The 21,707-nt window shown below is 41.7% G+C and overlaps 1 protein-coding gene across 6 annotated transcripts in view; it reads right to left on the reverse strand.

The window, feature by feature from the left end:
* Positions 1 to 21,707, reverse strand: part of how (protein held out wings) — a 46,893-nt gene that overhangs the window by 6,067 nt on the left and 19,119 nt on the right. For 4 of the 6 annotated variants that reach the window (XM_015182014.2, XM_033376796.1, XM_033376803.1 and 1 more), the window contains exons 3-7: positions 13,636 to 13,769; positions 4,609 to 4,725; positions 2,112 to 2,252; positions 1,749 to 1,845; positions 1,010 to 1,360 (exon numbers count right to left, since the gene is read on the reverse strand). In XM_015182014.2, the coding sequence (XP_015037500.2) occupies positions 1,010 to 1,360; positions 1,749 to 1,845; positions 2,112 to 2,252; positions 4,609 to 4,725; positions 13,636 to 13,769 (840 nt within the window). The remainder of the gene's footprint in view (positions 1 to 1,009; positions 1,361 to 1,748; positions 1,846 to 2,111; positions 2,253 to 4,608; positions 4,726 to 13,635; positions 13,770 to 21,707) is intronic. The other 2 variants (XM_001358934.5, XM_015182011.2) reach the window with 1 other exon arrangement.

Below are 21,707 nucleotides of genomic sequence, written 5' to 3' on the forward strand. Positions count from 1 at the left end.
TTTTTCAGACAGTAACAATATGGCACTGATGGAAGATTCAAGTCCTAGATGTTTGGAAAACCTTCATCAACCCCTTTCTCGTTTTTCATTCACGTTGGGGGTTCTTCAGTAAGAACATATTTTGACATATTTTGCACTGTAAAGCTGCTTTTTTTGTTTAATTCTCATATGCTTTTTTATTTGTTTATTTTTGCAAGAAAGTGGTGTTTCTATATGGCTTCTCCCACCTCCCCTCTCTACAAAACGGCTTTCAAAATACAGGTAGGAGCCACCACTTTCGGACCAAAAATTGGTGCATACTTTTGGGCTGCGATCAGAGACGCATGTAGAAACGCACGTAGAACGCATGTGTAGAGTACATATACTTAAGGTAGATATCATGTAGAATCGCCGTTTGCTGTCAGGAATGGATGGGGAACTGTACTTCGGAAAACTGGCTATATTCTTAAATCTGTTTCATACAATTTGGTTATGAGTGTAGTTCTTCCCCTCTTGACAACAAAAATAAATGCAAAAATCGATCGACATAGATTACATGTGTGTAAATGTGGACGAAACAAGACAATTAACAAATTAATAAAAAATACGAGCCACTGCTGGAGTTCCCTGCTTTTCTGTGGGTTAAGAGATGTGTTAAGAGCAAAGCCAAACAAACACGTTAACTGGAGAGACAGGGAGAGGGAGATAGAAAGAGAGCGCGGCCAACCTGGCGTATGCGTAATGTGCGCGTGTGTGTGTGTTAGGGGGTGGTCTTTTTTTATTATTGCTCGTAGATCTTCCTCCTAATTATTTTTTCTTTTTTTATATTTTCCCCATTTGTGATGGTTGATTATTGTGTGTGTTTGTGTGGGTCTACAGTTATGGCGCATAATAAATAAAATAAAATCATGAAAGATTGATATATAGATAGATTGATAGAGTGAAGGATAGTGATTGAGTGAGAGAGTGATAGAGTGAGGGAGTGATAGAGTGTGTGTGGGATAGTAAGATTATCTGGCAAACAACCCACCGCTATGATCAGCATATTCCGTGAGCAGAGGATTGCCAGCGAGTGCCGCATAGTTCGCATAATCCGCATACGGCGCAAAGATCATTTGATGGCCGCTCTGATCGAAGGCCCCAGTCGGTGCCTGCGACAGTATGCTGGCCGCCGTTGTGGGCACGGACATCCTGGGATTCAGTATCAATGGGGCGCCGAGCGGCGCCGACGAGGGGGCACGTATCTGTGCGGCCAGTCCGGCGGGCAGGCCGGCGGGCGTCAGCAGGCGATTGTCGGAAGCAGCCACCAGACGACGCCAGTCCTCTTCGCACACTGCGGGATACAGAACAGAAGCAGAGGGAGAGCCAACGCATGAGAAAGCTGTTCGTCGTCGTACACAGAAATTTCGGAGAAAGTTGCAAATCAGTTCAATGGAATCCAGGTTTTCATATACAATATACTATATCAAATAATACAAGTATACGATCGTATGTCTATCGTTAATGGTGGTTAGACATTGGTTAGGATTCGTTGGGCGTTGGACGTTGTAGGACGGGAGAGCCTTTCGCTTATGGTTTTTCTTTTTATTTTGGAATTCTGGTATCCATTCGTTAATTGTTAGACATTTCTGGTTAAAGATTCGATTAGCTGAATAGAAACTGGATTATATATTGGCTATATCTTTGGGTTACGGAGAGATTGTTACGGATAGATCGATTGATTGATTGATTGATTGAGAAGACTGATTGGCTTCTTGTTTTCGACATACCTGCGACAGATTTCGCTGTTGTGTCCCTATAGGTGCCATTTATTATGGCCAATTCCATTAGTTGGCGTTTCTTGAGCTCGTCTTCGCCTTCGGCTTGCTGTTAGTACAGATACGGCAATGTTTTTGTGTGTGTTGTGTGTTTTGTGTTGCATTAAGGCGGATTAGATTTGTTGTTGTTTGTTTTTTCGGGTAAGAGAAAAGATGAGAGAAAAATATACATTATTAATTATATTTTGGTTAACATTCAATTTTAGCTATGAAAGAATTAAACATTAAAAGGGGCGAAAGGGGGAGAGGGGGTAACAGGCAGGGGCCATTTGATGTTTGTCTTTTTCTAGGGCCTTCAAGGGTCTTCCGACTTACCGGCACAAGCAGCTTTTGAACCTCGCCCACAGCCTGGGCCAGCTTGACCTTGGCACGGTTCTCGGTGTCCTCGACGGTGATCAGGACATGCAGGTCATCGGACAAGTGCTCCCAATTGGGCTTGCCACGATTGGCATCCTCCTGGAAACAAAAGAAAACAGAAAATGCATAAGTATATAGAATGTAGACGAGAATAAAGATTTCTAATACTTTCAACAATTTATGGAATAAATTACAAAACGTTTCAGGCCTTCGAAAGGGGCAGATGAATCCCTACATGCCATTCGGTCAAGAAGAAGTACTGTGAGTACATCCTTGCAGCCGTCTGTTGAGAACTGTTACGACAACGCTGTTTTAAACGCTCTCTCGCCACACCGCAGCTGTTTTAAACGCGTGCTGAAACCGCTAGCGACTTTAGAAGCGCGATTTGCCGAATAAACGATGCAGGAAAAAGCTGCTTGCATTTCGCTCTTAAGCGTCATCTCTAAGAAAGGCAGGGAAGATATGCATTTCCAAAAAACTGCATAGAAATCCCGTAGAAAAGGCCTGCAAAGACCTGCGGACCGCGCACCGAAAACGCTAGCGAAGAAATCGCTCGAAAATTTTAAGAAATCACCCATCGAATTGTAGTTAAATTAATTCCAAGGAGACCTAGCAAGTCCCTCTCCCATTCACACTTTTCCACCTCGTCGGATTCCACGTTTAAGTGCAAACAAGCGAATGATTAAAACCAAGTGTACTTTCAGCTTGTGTGCTAATGGGCGCGGACAATTAATTGTGGGCGTGCCGCACCACTGGTGCACTGAAAATTCCTACAAATTTTGTTCTTTTTGTTGTTGTTGTTTTGTTTTTGGCTGATGATGTTATTACTTATAGCGAGACGATTCTTGGCTGGCTCACTCGAAATATATGCAAAAAGACAAAAAAAAACCCCCTCTGTCGTTGTCAACTTTTGACCCACAATTTATAAACAATTAAGCCTCAAATTAGCGAGAAGGAGAGTGTCAGAGGCTCCGTCCAACAGCCTTGGTCCAGTGCGAGGCTTATCCCGTGTCAAATTAAGATCGGACAGGAGACCACAAGGCATGGCAGGGGGATGTCTCACCTTTGAGCAGACTTTGCCTCCGACTATGACTAACACGCACCTCGGGGGGGGAACGAGGAGGATTGCTTCTGTACCGAAATAAATTCGAAAAAATAATGCCACCCCACATGCAAGTAAACAGAAATTCTATTTCGCCTTCTGTTGGCACTTTCTCAAAGAGAACGAATGTGAATTCTGTTCGGGTCTTTCGCGGTGACTAAGGAGACAATCGTGTGGGCGTTACTTTCGTTCGAGTATTTGCTACTAAATTATCAAAATATTGCAACGAAATTAAACAATTTTTTAACACTCTCCCCCACGCTCTCTCTCTCTCCCCCCGTCTGTGTGTCAGTTTCTTGATTTCTTTTCTGTTTGACTGAATGTCGCTCTGCCTGTCTCTCTGTCTCTCTGTCTGTTTGTCGCATAAGCCCCGCCACATTTAACAATTACAAAAATACATTTAATCGTCTCGAGTCACTCGATTCATATTCTCGCATTTTTGGCTCTTTGCTGCCAGGGGAAATTAAATCATCAGAGCATTTTTGACTGACAGGAATTTGCATATACAATATTTCGGGTACGGTACGGTCGTTCAGGTCCGGTCTACGGACTTTTAAATGCTCTCCAATTTGAATTCCGTTTTATTTGGGAAAAGACAAGTCCTCGGGAGTAAGAAAGCGAGGCTGCACTTCTGTGTTCCTCGACTCAAAGGTCCAGCAATGACTGTACCATCGAGTGGAACAGCAAGCCGAAGCTTGTGCGCAAACCAACCGAGGGGCTCTGCTGCATGACGCATATATGGATGCATGTGCGTACTATTAACAGATGTTTTTTTCATTAGTTTCTTTATCTTTAAAAAAATAATAATAATAATATTAAAATGAGGAGTAACATGAGGAAGACAAAAATACTCTAATGGGACCTATTATATTTTTTATTTTTTAACGCTCTAATGCCATGATTTTGGCATGTGGGCTTTCGTGGAATTTTTCACATTCGACAGTCAGCTAGGTAACTTTCTTCTTGTGTTGAAATGTATGAGCATTCGGCACCGTAATACTACAATTTATTTACTATCCTGTAGTCTCCAAGATCTAGATATTTCTACAGACAGACAGATCTTCGAAGTATGTAAATATGTAGAAACATATATAAATAGATAGATAAACCCACAATACATACAGATGGAGAGGGGAAATTAATGTTTTGGTCTGCCTTTCATTGTGTAAAATTCGCCATTTGGCACGGAAGCCGACTGTCAACAGAAATGTAATACCCGCGAAGTTTATTCGCCAGAGATATTTATGATGAGATTGAAGTGCTCTGCTTATGAGTGAATGGAATGCCTCCCGCTCTCTCTTAGGACTGTACATCCAAGCACTTGGGAATTCTGTAACATTTTGTGGCACTCACCTTCTTCTTGTCGCGCATGGAGCCCTTGCCGCGGACCATGATCTTGCAGCCGGTCTCCTGCTCCAATTGTTTGGCTGTCATGCCGCGTGGTCCCAGAATGCGACCGACAAAGTTGAACTGAAATAAAGATGGAAATGGAAACAGAAATGTTGGAGAATTAATATGAGAGGAAATCATTAGCGGAAACTAATTAAAGTTTCTGTGTTTTTTTTTTTTGGCAAATTTAAAACGCATTAGAAGACCAGATCAGAGATCATGACTCACTGGCAGACAGAGGGCGAGAGAGAGAGAGAGAGAGAGAGAGAGAGAGAGACCTCTTTCGAGTGCATAAAATCCAAATCAAGTCCATTCAAAGTCAAAATCAAAATTGGTCAGATTCGGATTCGGATTCACATTCAGATTCCGTTTCTGTCCGCGGTTGAAGGCTGAAGGCTGATCGGAGTCGTCGTCACCCGCAACAACAATGGATCGCGCACAAGTATTACGATATAATCGCACTGTAAATGGTAAATGGTAAATGGCTAAGGTAATATGACCTGAGGCGACACGCCTGAATTTGGCACGATAAACAAATCAGCCAGAATAGATGCGATGTGTACACTGAGAGAAAACCCTGCTGATGCCAGAGCGGAAGGAAACACACACCCACATTTATAATTAAATTATATTATCTACATAAATATATGCACATGTAAAACATTTAAATTTGTGGAAAATATATTTGTTATATATGAAATATATAATTATCTGCATTTATTTCATCTGGACTATATTTACGTAAAAAAAATTGATATTTAAAATAAAAGCAATTTCTACAAATTCAATATATTACATAAAAAAAAATGTATTTATAAATGATAATATTTAATTTAAATATGAAAAAGATTTAATTTAAGTATGGATTATATTTAAGAAAAAATATTTTCATATATAAAATAAAGTAATTTCTACAAATTCAATATATTTTTATATATTCTATTTTTTTAATTATTTTATATTTGCTTAAAAGTTTTATATGTGCGTAAATTTATATCGATACAAATTTTGCCACTAAAAACAATTTATTTAAATATGAAAATATTTTATTTAAATATGAAAAAGATTTAATTTAAGTAGGGATTAAATATTTAAATAAAATATTTTCATATTAAAGTACAAATTTAATTAAAAATATATTTATCTGTTTTTTATTTAATCTATCAAATAGATTTTTTAATTCCAATTTTTAAATCCAGGTCTTAAAATGTCTTTGCTCTTTTCTTCGAGTGTACATACTCTTTATGCATATAACAAAATGCAGTCATTCAGTCCGTCACACCGTCAGTCCGTCATTCCGTCAGTCCTTCAACCGACAGGCGGCGACATTCAAAAGAAGTGACGCGCCTGTCCGATGCCCAGATCCGTGAAATGATGGACATGGCTATCAGCCGATTGCAAGCCGGGCCAACAAGGGGGTCGCCGCTTGGCGCCCAATTATCATGCACCCATACTCGTGCATACACATACACACAGATACACGTGTATCCGATTTGCGAAAAGTGCCTTTTGGCCGCGGGGCAGGGGTGATGTGATGATAAATTCGATTTATTAGCCAGATCGAAAGCGATTTTCATGTGAGTTATTGTAAATTGCCGGATAAACTAGTTCTGGTCGAAGCCCCGAAGGCAGTAGCCACCCACACCCACACCCACACTGACTCTCTCTCTCTCTCACACACACACACACACAATGAAAATCTATTCCGAATGCGGTGATGTGATGGGGATGTGAGATATTGTTGGTTCCCCTCCCACTCCCCCTTCCATCGTGTGATGCGATCATCGACAGGCCTCAGGCAACAGTCAGCGGCAGCAGCAGCAGCTGTTGTCAGTCCGAATGTATCTGTATCTTATAGCCTGCATCTGCAAGTGCCACTGCCACTGCAGCAGCAGCGGCATCGAGAGATCAAATCAATTGAAAATTGCCGCCATGATCCGAAGAATGCAGTTAATGCCTAATGGCTTTGGCAATTTTAATTAAATTTTTGCACAAAACCTCATCCAAAGTGCCTCCCAGCTGCCACGGCATCAGCCGCTGCAGCAGCAACAATCCATCCTCCTTGAATGGGGCACAAAATGCTGCACAAATATGGCGAGAAAGTTTGTATCTACGCACTCCGCCCGAGAGAGCATTGAGGGGGGCTGCCGAAGAGGGCTGGAAAGCCCCTCCCCACATTTGCATTGGCTTAATTAAAAGCCCAAAAGTTTACACAAACGATCTCCACCGTTTATCCCATAAACGGAAATTAAAATTCAGCCTCCCCCCCTGGCAGCACTTGCCCCCTTTCGGAGATACCACAAACATTGAACCAGGCCAAGCAAACAAACAAATCTCCGAGTGGGCCAAATAAATGATAAAGGGCTTCCATTCTGTAAACCACAAATGAATGCACTTGAAGGGGAAGTCTGTGCAGCAGCAGAAGATCCTAGAGTTCTATAGGGACTCCCAACAGATCCGCAATCGAGGCTCTCAAGAAACCATCCCGAAACCATCCTCAAAATATCCTCAAACTATCCTCCACCTATCCTCAAAATATCCCAAAAATATCGTCAAAGTATCATCAAAATATCGTTTAAAGGTCCTGGAAATATTGTCGATGCTGTCTAGATGATCTCAAAGATCTTCGGGCATGAAAATTCTTCCGAAAATTGAGGTTATTTTCGCCTAAGATTGTTAGAAATACGCATGCATCTCCCTTGTGAAACTTGGAAACGGAATCCAAAGATGAAACTGATTTAAAAAATAATTATTTACATTGTAGACATTCAAATATACATAAGTGCATATGTACATATGTGTGTGTGTGTGTGTGTGTGTGTGTGTGTGTGTGTGTAATTTTGTGCTAATCTATTTCTTTGCACAGAATGCATCCCCAGTCGCATCGCGCAATATACTTACCCCTCTCCTCCACTCATAAGAACATTTACTTTGTTGTTTATTTACGAGCTATACGATAATTACGAGTACGAGACGAGTAAGTGGAGGAGGAGGAGGAGGAGGAGGAGGAGGTTATGGAGCTCCCTCAAGAGTCCCACACGCGTGCCTCTGGAAATTCCGAAGCCCAAAAACAGAAGCAGAAGCGGCAGCGGCGGCAGCAACGATAAGCAAACAGTTTTGAATGGTATATTATTTGTGTTTGTACGTTTATTGGCATTTTCCAGCCCAAGGGAATGGGAGAGGCACTCGAGGCGGACAAAAGCCAGAAGCCCAAACGGGAGTCAAGTGGAGTGGAGAGGTGGAGGGGGGGCCTGGAGGTGGAGTGGGGGCTGGGGACAAGTCTCAGATGTGATTCAATTGAAGTGAACAAATAAATAAATGCCTGTATTCGAGAATACACGAGAATACCTATTATTTTACAGATTGTCAGACCAGATAAGGCCCTTGCACTCAAGGCGGCAATTTATGTGCTCGGAAAATATTTATATTTATATTTATATATGTATGTATTCCATATAGAATTTCTACAATAATTTTCAATAAAGGTACAAATAAATTGATAAGAGAACAGAGAACAGAGAGGAGACTCCCTCCACAGACACGCACACAAAAGGGCCCTCACACAGACACACACAGACACACACACACACAGAGAGAGAACAGAGAAAGACAAATTTGTGAGATAAGGAAACACGAACTTTCCTACGAGAGGCCTACGCGACCCACAGACCTTCGTGGGCGGCCATGACAACTGTCCTCCGATTGTCCTCGGAATATCGAATGAAAGGCCATCAACAATTGTACGGCACAAAGAAAATGGCACAAGTTTTCATTTGGAAAACCCCTCTCCACCCCCCTCCACCATCTATCATTAACAGAATGGTTTTTTCCCATAAAAGCTTATGGTATTTCCACCGGAAAATGTTTAGTTCTCAGAGATCCTAATCGATTTACAAAGAATTTCATGAAATATTTTCATCTTTTGATATTTAGCCGCAAAGTGAGGTGAAGTCTCGACTAATCGAGTGCCCTGTAGTGGATCTAAGGGGTAGCAGAGCTTGGGACGGAGCTGAAAGGCGAGTAATCGATCGATTATTCGATAACCTTTTGCGAAATGATCGAAAGGGAGAGTAACAGTAAAAGTTCTATAGTATTTTAGTATTATTTCGATCGGATACAGAGATTTGACTACCATGACCAAGGATTCTTCGAAAGTACTGGCAAGAAATTGGGGTTCCTCCGTGCAAGGATATAGGTAGAACATCCCCAAAGAATCTCTCCATCTTCCAATCAGATGGTCACCAAAAAGATCTATAAGAAAACCCCCCCCTCCCAGACTCGTATAAAAATGCATATTCAACGCCAAGGCAGAGGTCGGCATAGATCAAATAGATTATACCCGTACTCGCAGGTTATATGCCTCTAATACATGCATGAATTTGTATATATATATATCTATATGTATGTGTATATAGAGACACTTTAGCGCACATAATTACGCTGCTGGCAACAACAGCAAAAAAACCTCGTCTATTACACGGAAAAATAAATCAAAAATTGACGTGACAGAAACAGAAACAGAAACGGCATCAAAAGTTGGGAGCTACCGCCGAGGAGGGAGGGAGCGATTTGAATGACTGAAAATTAAACTTTGAGAATAATGTTTGCCACAGTTTTTTGTTTGGGGTTCGGGGTTCGGGGTTCGGCGGCTAATGCTCGTTTGTACCCCTCGAAAGCCCCATTCCATTAAATTACCAGCGAAACAACCGAAAAAATGTACATAAAAACTGCACGTAATTAGCATTTGAATGTTTATGACTACTTTGCTGCAGTTTGTAGATTAATTGGCCTTTGTGTTAACGGGCCTAGACAATAATGAGAAAAGGCGCAACAAAAAAAACAAACAAAACAAAAAGTAAAGTGTTTCCTCGGGTCTACAAAGCGATGGATGAATGGGATGTCGTTTAGGGGCCAGCATTCAAGAGTTCGGCGATATATCAGTCTCTCTATGGCACGACCTCGAAACCAGAGCCACGCAGCGCATGTCAGACGAGGCTTCAATCGGATTCGGATCTGGAGTTGCGAGTCTTGTGGGTGTGACCAAGCAGCATTACATTTAATGAGCCCAGATCATAATGGATTGAATCAACCACTTGATTGATTGATTACAATGATCAACTGCACGATGGGATATACATAAATTAGAGGAAAAGCCAATGGAAAACGTACCTATGGGTATAAGGGGTACCCAAGGATAAGGCAACAGGGAATGGAAACCAAAGGGGGAATGACAGGGTCAAGTGGTTACTTGGAGAGTGGAATGGAGTCTAGGGTACAGTTTAGGTGACGACTAGTAGGAAAAACCCTAAAAAGATACAAGATCCAACCAGAGATGGTCATAGCCATGGCTAGACAGCTACCTTTTCTATGAAATAAACATAGAAAACGTATCCCAAATGGGTGTAAAAGACAGTAGAAGCACACGTGCCTCAACCCCCACATATCCGGTACTCTGAGGACACTCTTGCGCACTCTAAGAGATAAAAACTGATCTCCTTCGCTGCTAAGCCGCACTGGGATAGAGATATGTATGCGATGCGCGATGTGTAAGATATGTATGATCCTTCTTTACGTTAGAATAACACACGGCAAGACACACTTTGAAATACCAACATAGCCCATGAGTTACAAATGTTTCCTGTCGACTCACACGTTCCTCCACATCAAGATACCCAGTATTTGGTACGCAGGAGTCTGCTCTAGCTCTTATAGCCCCTGAAATCTTTGACGTTCAACAAGAAGTACAGTCGGACATGGCTTAATCGAGTCGTCTTTTGCTGCTTCTAGAGAATATACCTACATATATCGGACAATGGACACTTGTTCATTCAATTCTAGTTCAATCTAATCTCCAATTGAATTTCTTTGTCATCCTCCAACCAATATTGCATCCAATTGTGCTCCATCCATACATGAATACGCATATGTGCGTACGAATGGCTCAGCATACAGTAAACATCAAATGATTTCATTTAACACAACAGAAAACAAAAAATGATTTGGCCATAAAGAATGTCAAACATAATTTTCTATTCCAAGCAGCGAAAATTGCCCACAGATACAGATACAGATACAGATACAGATACAGATACTCGGGCCAGCAGTGGGTCGCTGTGGCTGCTGTTCGCTCAGTGGGTCAACTGTCGCAAGTCGCCACGGGGCGTATGAGCAATGAGCGTTGACAGTCGTACAAGCAGCGCACCCAAGAAAGAGAGATGGATGGAATACAATGGAAAGAGACAGCAGACAGACAGATGGACAGATGGACAAAGAGAGAGACAGACGACTTTGGAGCGTTAATAGTTGGCTTGTAATTAATTGTAAACTGTTTTAATGCCCTGTCGCTGGCTCTGGCAATGGACCGCCACTGGCACTGCCCGCCTGATGGCTGCTTTAATTAAGTTGCATTTATTTTTTGGTCGCAAACAACCCGCCGCTCCGTCTATGATCTCCTCGTCTGCATTTGGTTAGCCCGTTGACAAATTGTTTGTCCATTACGAATACGACTTGGAGAATTGTTTTCACTCTCTGACAAATCTCTATTTACATTGTCGGGGGATATACATAAATTATGAACTGCCATTATTCGCTCTGGCCGAATGCCTTGAAATTAATGTCCAGCGATGAGGCATGGCATCCGAATGCCTCGTCTGTTGCATTTTCCATGTTATTTGAAACGCAATTTATCTTTCCCAAACACATTTTCAAACACACACACGGACATGCGAAATGTGGCATATTTCAGATATTTTTCTATCGCTAATTTTGCTCGAAATGATTGCAATTAAATCGAATGATTTATGACGCGAAGAGAAATGCCCCTCTGAACGCCCACGCCCAAGGCTCTCGGGAACATCGAACACCTTTGCCTTCGGAAATTTCCCACCATTCGGCCTTAAAAATAGACTGATTCGAACACCTGAAAGGGGGGCACAGATCCGCCGATCGGAGCTGTAGATCTGTGCCAGTTTTCATTTGGAAAACATCATCAAAAGTTGTCTCTGCCTCTGTCTCTGGCTCTGGCTCATGTTCTTTTCTAATTTATGACCTTAACTCATTCATATTCATTCCATTTCATTTGAAATTGGTTCGCAGAACAAACACAAAACATAGACACATTGGACATGGGTTCGAATCACCCTAATAAAGACCAATTTGATGCTTTTTATGTTGGCTCTGCTCTACGATCTGCTCCTCTCCGCTCCTCTCTGATCTTTTCGTTTTCCAGCTTATGCATTGCTCAAATATCTTGCGAAATGTTTCACTATCGCTCAGGGGAGACCATTCGGGGTAGATCTTGAAACTAACAAGTTCTGTAGGTTCGTTTAACAATTCTGTCGATCATTTATATATTTTATAGAATTTTTCGCATTTTTCCTAATATAATCGATAATGTATCGATGTTATCTAAGATGTATCAATATAATCCACAATCTATCAAAGTTATCGATCCTCTATCAATGTTATCGATCATCTTTCAATGTTTTATGGATCAGCCATCAATGGGATCGATAAATGTTTGATTTTTATCGAGCATTTATCAATGTTTTCTATCATTTATCAATTTTATAGATCGTTTATCTGGTGATCGATGTCAACGCCTCTTTATCGATCTGCCATCGATGTCATCGATAGTTTATCGACCAATTAAATTTCAAATTCTTGTTTAATTTACTTTTCGAATGTTTTATGGACACATATCGGAACACCCATGCCTATTCGATATTTTTAGGACAGAGAAAGAAGGACCATTTGATGTTCATTTTTAAAGCATGTTTATGCATGCTTAAACCCCCAATAAATACTACAATGCAATGCATGGAAATCCTCTTTAAGTCCTCACTTTAATCTGTAGAAAGAAGCCAGAACGAGAAAAGTCTGACAAGTATTTCCAGAGAGTTCTCTAAGATCTCCTCTGGGGGTTTCCCTACTTCATTTGAAACACATTCCATTCTGGCTCTGAAAAACGTGTGGTGCAAATCTGTTCCTTGTTATTGAAGGAGTCTCTGCACCTCTCTTGATTTATCCCCCCCTCCCCTGCCGATGTGTTGGTGGGGGGTCGAAGCATCACCCTGAACTATTGCTTTGGCGCCAAGTACCAGTATTTGCCCAAGAAAATTATTGGAACAGCTGTTGAACAGCAGCAGCAGCACTCGATCTGAAACGCTTTCGAGTCTGTCTAATTAATGCTGTTTAAATTTATGCATCTACTCGTACGCGTATCTGGACCGCCAGGGCAGAGGGGAGGAGAGGGGAGGGGAGGGGAAAAACATCAACATAAAATACATCCAAGAGCAAAGTGTGTCATGCAATAAAATAAATTTCCTCGTCTGCTGCTGTCAGGCCATAAATAAATGGAGAGAGCAAAAAAAAAAATAGAAAAAATTTACAAAATGAAAAACTATGCCCAAACAATTTCCAAATTAAACGAGAAACAAAAGACGGAGCGCACAACATTTTAAATTGCATAAAATTAAATCAAATTCTAATGTGGCAGGCAGGCAGGAGGGCGGGCAGGCGGGGGGGGGGGGGCAGGGCTTGGGGCTTGGGGCTTGGCTTTGACGTGACGCCTACAAGTAAATGAAATGAAATGAAACGATCTGAATGAACGTTGTCAAACGACTTCCTAAAACGCTTCAGTGATTCCGCATCTAACCCATGTAGTGGGCTATGAGGGGATGGGTGGCAAGGGTGGAGGGGCTTTGCATTTGGCATCAGGCATCTGGCATCTGGCTGGGGCGTGTTTGAGTTGTCTTGTCTCAAAGACACTTTAACACACGACTGACTCTATCAGAGGCGGCGAACAGAAGAAGCGCAGAGTACGGCGGAGATTGGCACACCTTAAAGCCATTTCCGGTGTACCAGTTGCTCAGTGAAGTCGCTTCGAAGTCTCTTGACACTTTTCTAATTAGCGGAAACCCATCCATCGAAATGGATACTTGCTCGCCCTCGTCGATCCATAAATTAGATCATCGTTCATCATTCACTTACATCTGGATGTTCACGAACTGGCACGTAAACCTTCTCGTTCATCGTCACGACAGCGCCCTCGGGCTCGGGCAGTGTCAGCGGCTCCTTCTTGACCCCATTGATCTGGAAGAGCGAGGCGCGCACGCGTGCAATTTCTGAAAATAATCAAACAAAATAGAGATAACACATTAAAAGGGGAGCACAAAAGGAAGTAAGAAATATAAGGTTCCACGGGGGAACACTTCATGAAAGGTTCCAAAGGTTCCATAAGTGAATGGATACATTCGTTTTGACTAAAACATACAGTGACTATTCGACACGACAGTTTAGGGATTTATTACAATGAAAAAACCAAAATATACCGATTATTTATCGGTGTTATCGATCATATATAGATGGAAATTATTCCTGTATTTTATCGATAGTTTATAGCTCCTATATCATTCATGCATCGATCTCATCGATCAATCATGTTTGTTATCGATCAAGTATCGATGTTATCGATCGCGTATCGGCCTTATAGACTACTTATAGGGCTACTAAGGGCTTAGATCGCATATAACCAATATTAAAACAACAAAAAGGCCTTAAAATATACTGTATAATATGTGGGAAATGAAGGACAGTTCTCCAGCCTTGAGCACATATCGAAGTAGATCAGGATCTCGATTACATATACAAATACTCTTAATTGGGTAACAAACGCCACTCCATGTGTGCCTAAGAAAATGCATTATGCAAATTCCGTGGATGAAAAGCAGTCAAACAAAGCGAACGGCGTTGATAATTTTAATTGCCAGCCTCACCAGAACCGAGTCGCGTTTGTCATTTGGCTAAGTGGCTGTATTAAATTACGTTTAATTCATGTACTAAACGGACATCAATACTCGTAAAATGGCGTGTGAATATGTGGCCTGGCCATTGAGCGAATGAGTGAGTGAGTGCCACTTTAGTTATTTATTGGGTCGGGTCGGGTGGCCACAATGAAATCACTTGGTTTATATTTAAACAAATTATGCCATGAATTTCCCTATTCCATTAGCTTTTCCCCCTCCCCCCCTTGGAGGAGCCTCTGAGGTCAGCCGTAGTGTCTCCCCTACTTTTCACACTTCTGGGGGGAGGGGAAGCCTACCCCTGCTCTGCGTCTACCCCCAACTGTGCCAAATGACAGCCCCTCTCGAATTGATATGATCAACATATTGTGCTGCTGGTTTTTGCATAATCCCAGCCCCCAATCCCAATTGCATTGCCATTGTTTGTCTTTGGCATGTGCTGTGACAATTTGTCACCAATCGCTGGTGTGTGTGTGTCTGTGTGTGCCACATGGGGGGGCAGGCACTCGGGCACTGTCATAGAAGTGACTCAAGATTTGTGCCCACTTGTGACATCAATTAAACGCCCCACTGACTTGTCCAACTAAATATAAACCGAGTGGCTAAGCTCTGACAAGATTGGCACCTAATCCTGTGGGGAACGATTTTTGGTGGCGGCTTTAGGCCTTTCCAAAATTAGCCGTCTTGGCCTTCCTTGAACTGTCTTTGCCGCGGGAATTAATTAACTTTTTGCACATATATTTATCTATCTTTCGGCATCTTTTTTACTTATGGTTTTTTTTTTGGTGTCACATAAATAAAATTAAAAGGAACAAAAATCTGTGCAGACACAAAACAAAGAAAGCAGACGCAGAAAAGAAATTGCACGGCAGGAAAGGAAAAGCAAAATAAAAGATATTTTCTATTCCAGAGTTCATGGCGGGAGGTCAAAGAACCCATCAAGAAATTAAGAATAATCGAGGGAACCGCCACAAATACCGCAAAAATATACATTTCGATGGAGAGGGGATGGAGTGGGGGCTTTTCATTTGGGTTTCGAGTTTTTCCACTGGCGACACGCAACATAGAAGAGCACATTCCATCAGTGCAGATCAGATCAGAGCTTTAAGATCATTCAATCATGACAGCTGTCAGTTTTAATCGACCAAATGTCAATCTGCAACGTGACCGTAGCAGCAACAGATTGTGCAGCCAGATTAGATGAATAAGACTCTCCGAGAGTCGCCTCGCACTGGAGGCTAAATTGGTGTAAAATCGCATTTGCATAGCCAAGTCGATGACGAAGTCGCGTATCATTCGAATCGAATTAGTCACTTCGGGCAATCGGGCAATCGGGCGGCATTTAGATAAATTACTATGATCGGCTCCTAGCCATATGGTGTGCAGGCGGCTTAATTAATAACTTGGGGTCTCCGCTCTGGGAGGACGGGGAGGGGGCTTAGTCTCCGATCTATAATTAAATCCCTTACTCAGAGAACAACCTGTTGCCCCCACAGGCAGACCATTTTAGGGCATACAGAGCTGGAGAACTGGAGAACTGGAGAACTCGAGAGGAGCCAAGTGGGCGACCCGAACGAGAGCAGCAACAATTATCAATGAATGATCATTTTATTCATTAACAAGTCGAGTCGTTTGTGCTTTTAAGGCAGCTCTCCGCGTATCTCAGATCTCCTTCATCTTTCGCTTCCATTCATTTCCATTCCGCGCCTAATGCAAGCCACACTTTGACTCATAATTTACATAGATATAACTTTTACGACTCTATCCATCCATCCATCTATAGAGTGTGTCTCTTGGCCAACGCTCAGGCTCTGTATATGGCCAGAGAGCCGCCAAATTTGGCGCACAACTTTGCGTGTGTTCAAGTATTATTATTATTATTGTTATTATTATCATCGTTTTGTATAAATTCAGCAGCCCCCACAAAATGTGGCTCCAACAAAGTGGTTACCTTTCCGACGGAGTGTTATTAACGTGGCTCCAACTCAAGGCTAAAGGATGAATGGAATTTGTTTAATTTGTAAATGACATCATTCTGATGTTTCTTCCCAGAATGAAATCTCTTCTGCCTCTGGCTCTGCCTCTGCCTCTGCCGCTTGGCTGCCACATTTTGCAACATTTAAATTTTAAATTTAGCTTCTGCACTTTTTCTTGCCTGCTTTTTCCTGCACTTGAGAGATGGTACGGAATCGAAACGAAGAACCACTCGAGCGTCCATAAAGTTGTCATATTTTATGCACCACGACTTTTATTTTTTTGGCAAGGGTTCTGGGTCTTGCTGCCCCGAAGGCAAGTAGGGCATCAAATACATATATACAAGGTGGGGGTGTGGGGGGGGTGCCATAAATGGTTACATATGCGTGGGCTGAACATTTTTCAAGTGCCTTTTTGCTTTGATTTTGGCTTGGAATTTAACATGAATTGGAATATGAATCTTTATCAAAACGGTTGAGAAAAACAACGAATATATTTTATACAATTTCAACTACTATTTTTGCTAGTTCAGATGGTATTTAATTGGTAAACCTCTCTGTATTATTTCCTGTATTAATTTTTGTCTCATTTCATAATAGCTTTGTTTTTCCTCCTTAAGTATTTGTGAAATTATTCTCAGTGTACACTCGTTTCATCTGGGCTTTGATCGCCGTTACTTTGCTGCTATTCTGATTATTTACCGCTTCGTTTTTGCAGCAGAGAGAGAGAGAGACACGCTCAGAGAGGATTGCACGAGCGAGGAGATAACAAAAGCTGTCGTCGAGCTTGGTCCTTGGTGTTGCTGAGTGCGAGTGGGAGAGTGAGAGAGTGAGAGAGTTGTATGCTGCTGAGAGAGCACCTACGCACTGGGAGAGCCCCGCTCAGAGAGGATCATATGACCGATGCGATAACAGCGGCTGAGGGCTGAGTGCAAGTGAGAGGGAACATCTCTGCCGATTTTGGGCAGAGAGAAAAGAAAAAGAGCAGAAAAGCAGAAAAGAATGAATGCAAGTTTAATCAGGAATCTTTCCCCCTCCCCCATTCACAGTGTTCCCATTCCATTCAGACAGCCTCTCGCTCACACCAAATACCCCGCACCCCGTATCCCGCACCAAATCGAATGTCTCATAAGATATGCGCCAGACAGCGCAGAGCGACACCTTAAACCAAATTAAAACTGAGCTTAGCTCAACAGCTTAACACGAGAGATCGCATCGGATCGCTTCGGATCGCATCGCATCGCATGGGGGGCTCTGATTGATTGTTTTTTTGTTTTGCTGGGACAACAATTTGCATTGGCTCACGATTTCATGGCTAGCGGCGGGGGCAAGTGCGGGGGGGAGGCGGGCCCAAAGGCGTGGTGTGGCTGTGGCTGTGGCTAAATGCGACACATATCTAAGTATCTGCCAGCTAATTTATGAATGCAAAACCATTCATACGAGTACTCGTACCACACGATATTCGAGCGTGGGTGTCTGTCAGCCCGGGCAAACAAAGTCAAATGAGATCTCGGTCTGGTCTGAGTGCCCGTGTGTGTGTGGGTTTCGACCTGGCTGTGACTCTGCCTTAACCAATTGTCAACCGAAAATGGCCAAGAAACGTTTAAGGTTCAGGTTGATTGCTGCACCAAAGCGCCCCCCCCCCCGCAGGTCCCCCGGTTGCGGATTTTTGGTTTTGAACTTCATTGGCCTTGGAAATATTTGCAATTCGGCAGTGTATTTGTTTGTACAGTCAAAAATCAAAACCAAAACCAAAACGCCACAACAACAACAACAACGAGGGGGAACGTTGTGAGTTGCTGCGGACACCGCAACTCTACGGTTATACCCGATACTAAGTCAGTATGGCTCTCCTCCGGCAGACGCCGCTAATATTTAACGACACGACAAAGAGTGCGTGCGAGAGAGACAGAAAATCAGTTTGAGCGTGACGTCGGGCGCTGCGTAGCCACTGCAAATTGATTTGTTCCTTTTGGCTATAAAAATGATCTGATCTGATCCAGATTCAGCAATCTAATAGATATGGTCATTATCTATGATTCTGCGTTTTTAGTTTTCTCGAATGTGCAATATTGTGGATGCAACAGATTTTCGTCCTTTGTGGGGGCGGATGGGGGTATGGCGAAATTCTGAGATATACGTTTTATAGTGACACTTTAAAGGAGTGTGTGTACCAAATTTGGTTACTCTAGCCTTAATAGTCTCTGAGATTTGTGGTTGCCTCAGATTTTCGTCCTTTGCGGGGGCGGAAGGGGGTGTGGCGAAATTTGGACATGAAACGGTCAAGGTCCGATATCACAGGAGTGTGGATACCAAATTTGGTTGCTCTGGCTCTTATAGGTTCTGAGATCCTTGAACTCATATTTTGCAATTGGCAAAACCGACCATGAATGCTGTGTGTTAGAGTGAGACAGAGCGAGAAAGAGTGAAATTGTTTTCGTGATTCTGGCTGTAAAATTTATACGATCTGGTTCAGATTTTGCACTCTAGAAGATATAGTCATCTTCTACGATTCTGCGTTTTTAGTTTTCTCGTATCTTTAAAATTGTGCATGCCACAGATTTTCGCCCTTTGTGGGGGCGGAAGTGGGCGGGGCAAAGCTTTGAAATATTTTTGGAGCAGTGACATATCACAGAAGTCTGGATCCAAAACATCGTTGCTCTAGCTCTTATAGTCTTTGAGCATTAGGCGCTGAAGGGGACGGACAGACGGACAGACGGACGGACGGACAGACGGACAGACGGACGGACGGACAGACAGACAGGGCTCAATCGACTCGGCTATTGATGCTGATCAAGAATATATATACTTTATAGGGTCGGAAACGATTCCTTCTGGACGTTACACACATCCATTTTCACCACAAATCTAATATACCCCAATACTCATTTTGAGTATCGGGTATAAAAACAGAAGGTTTATTGTGCGTTCAAGTAATTTCATTATTCGGTTTTATTTCTCTCCTTTTTTTTTGTGAAGCTTTTTAGCATATTTTGTGCACATCTCCTTAGTGGTGGACAGTGCGTTTCGAAGCTATAAGGCAATCAGAACCAAACACAAATCAGTGCTTTCTGCTCTCGCTCTCTCCCTCACTTTCGAGAGCCATCGACGCCCCTCTCTCGGCATGGAATTCGGAGAGCGTAAAGCCAGCCAATGCTGCCTAGCCTTAGGCTTTATAACTCCCTCTATTTCGGGTCTTATTACTCAGTAAAATAGTCCCCGAAAAAAAAGCGCCTTGCGGGAGTGTAATTTCATCAAGGTTGCCCCTTGGGCGAAAGCGCCCTACCGTTCTAAAACGCACTGTAGCTGTGTGTGGTGGTGTTTCGCAACACTGCAAAAATAAACATTTCTTTATTTTGCTTTCAATCCGTTTTGGGTTTGTTTTTTTATTGTTCTTATTATGGTGTTGTGTTTTTCTTATTATTTTCAGTATTTTAATTAATGGTTATTTCAGTTATTTCCATAGCAGTGACAGAAACGACAGTTTTTTATGCATTTTTATAAATAAATTCCAACAATCATAAAGCTGTCAGTGGCATGTCGGTTCACACGCTCGATTCGTGGCTGATTTTTCCAAGATTTCTATTATATTCAAGCAAAATCTTATTTCTGAACAGACAAAATGCCATAAATATTAAATAAAATATATTTTTTTTGTATCCCCATACATGTATTTTATAATTAAAATTGCACATGCAGGCTACACTTTTGTTGCTGAAAGTTGTAGCACAGGGGAAGGAAAATTTAATTTCTGGCAAACAATATCCGCAGAGAAACAAAGTCAAACAAAAAAACAAAAAGGAAACACAATAAAAGTTTGCGTAAAAACAAAACAATGACCATAACCGAAAAAAGGAAGGAAAAGCAATAATAATGAAAAACAAAATTACAATAATAAAAAAAGACTGAAAGATACCCATTACAAGGAATGTATAACAGTTTTATATATGGATAACATTTGATTAACAATTGTCGGTATACAAGCTATATAACAGTTTTATATCAGATTTATAACAGCGTATAAAAGTTAAAGAACATTGAAAAGCTGCTAGTTTTCTGTATAACGGTTTCATTTTCGCTGTAGAAACAGTTTTAAACCCTTGAAACTTTTAAATAAAGTTTGTATAACAGTTGTATGTATAACAGTTGCATGTATAACAGTTGCATGTATAACAGTTGCATGTATACAAGTTTTTACTATATGCTGTAGAGCAGTTGTACGTATAACCGTTTTTAATATATTTTCTAGAACAGTTGTATAACAGTTTTAAATATATGTATGTTGTAAAACAGTTGCACAGCATATAGAAAATAGTTATTGAACAATCGATTAATATAATTTTTGATGACAGCTGTATACAAATAATATAACAGTTTTATCTCATGAAATGTGTATAACAGTTGCTGAAACGTTTCCTCATAAATGATCAACATTCAACAATCACCGCCCGAAATTTGTATCCCCCAAATGGAAACCCAATATGCCCTTGTACGCCCCAAGAATACAGGGTACAAAAATAGGTCATGCCAAGCCAAAAGGGCGACCGAGGCGGCTGAAGAGCAGCAACAGGGGAAAGAGCGATAGAGGGAGAGAGAGCGAGAGAGTACGCCTTGTCCTTGAATGTGGGGTAAAATCAGAAACCGAGCGACGACAGAGTAACGGAAATACCATTATTGAGGGTACAGTCTACACTGGACAAAGTGCGAAGAAATGCTCCTCTGTTCTCATTTCTGGTAAGCGGGGTATTGCCCAGGCTCATATTTACTAGATTAACTAACTAAGTTCTTTAAATTTAAACCAGGGAGACTGTCCATTCAATGTTCTTACTTGCATGCTACTACTCAAGGTCAAAAACAGCTGACTTTCAAGAGCTCTAAAAGGTGTTGCAAAATGTCTCCGCAAGTGTTGTCAAATGTTGGTTAATGATTTTGTTCCGGGTAAAACTTTCCTGGAATTGAGCCCAAGATAACGACGCATTTATGTTAACCTTGAAATGCGAAAGATAAATATTTACTCAATCGTTTCCATGCAAAATAAAATCCTTTACATGGTCTTGTTAGCTTGCGAAATTTATCCAATAAATTCTTGCAATTTTAAATCAAATTTTTTGCACAATTTGTTGTTTTATTTCCCATATTCCGGTGAGGATCGGTTCGATTCGATTCGGTTCGGTTCCCATCTGCTTTGTTTACTATGTGTGTGCAGTGAAATATTGGGAATGCTTTTGCAATCGACAGGAAAACAAAAGAGCGGCGAAAAGCTGGAGCCAACCAAATCACGGATACG

Source organism: Drosophila pseudoobscura, chromosome 2 (genome assembly GCF_009870125.1).
Source record: "Drosophila pseudoobscura strain MV-25-SWS-2005 chromosome 2, UCI_Dpse_MV25, whole genome shotgun sequence".
Taxonomy (NCBI): Eukaryota; Metazoa; Arthropoda; class Insecta; order Diptera; family Drosophilidae; genus Drosophila; species Drosophila pseudoobscura.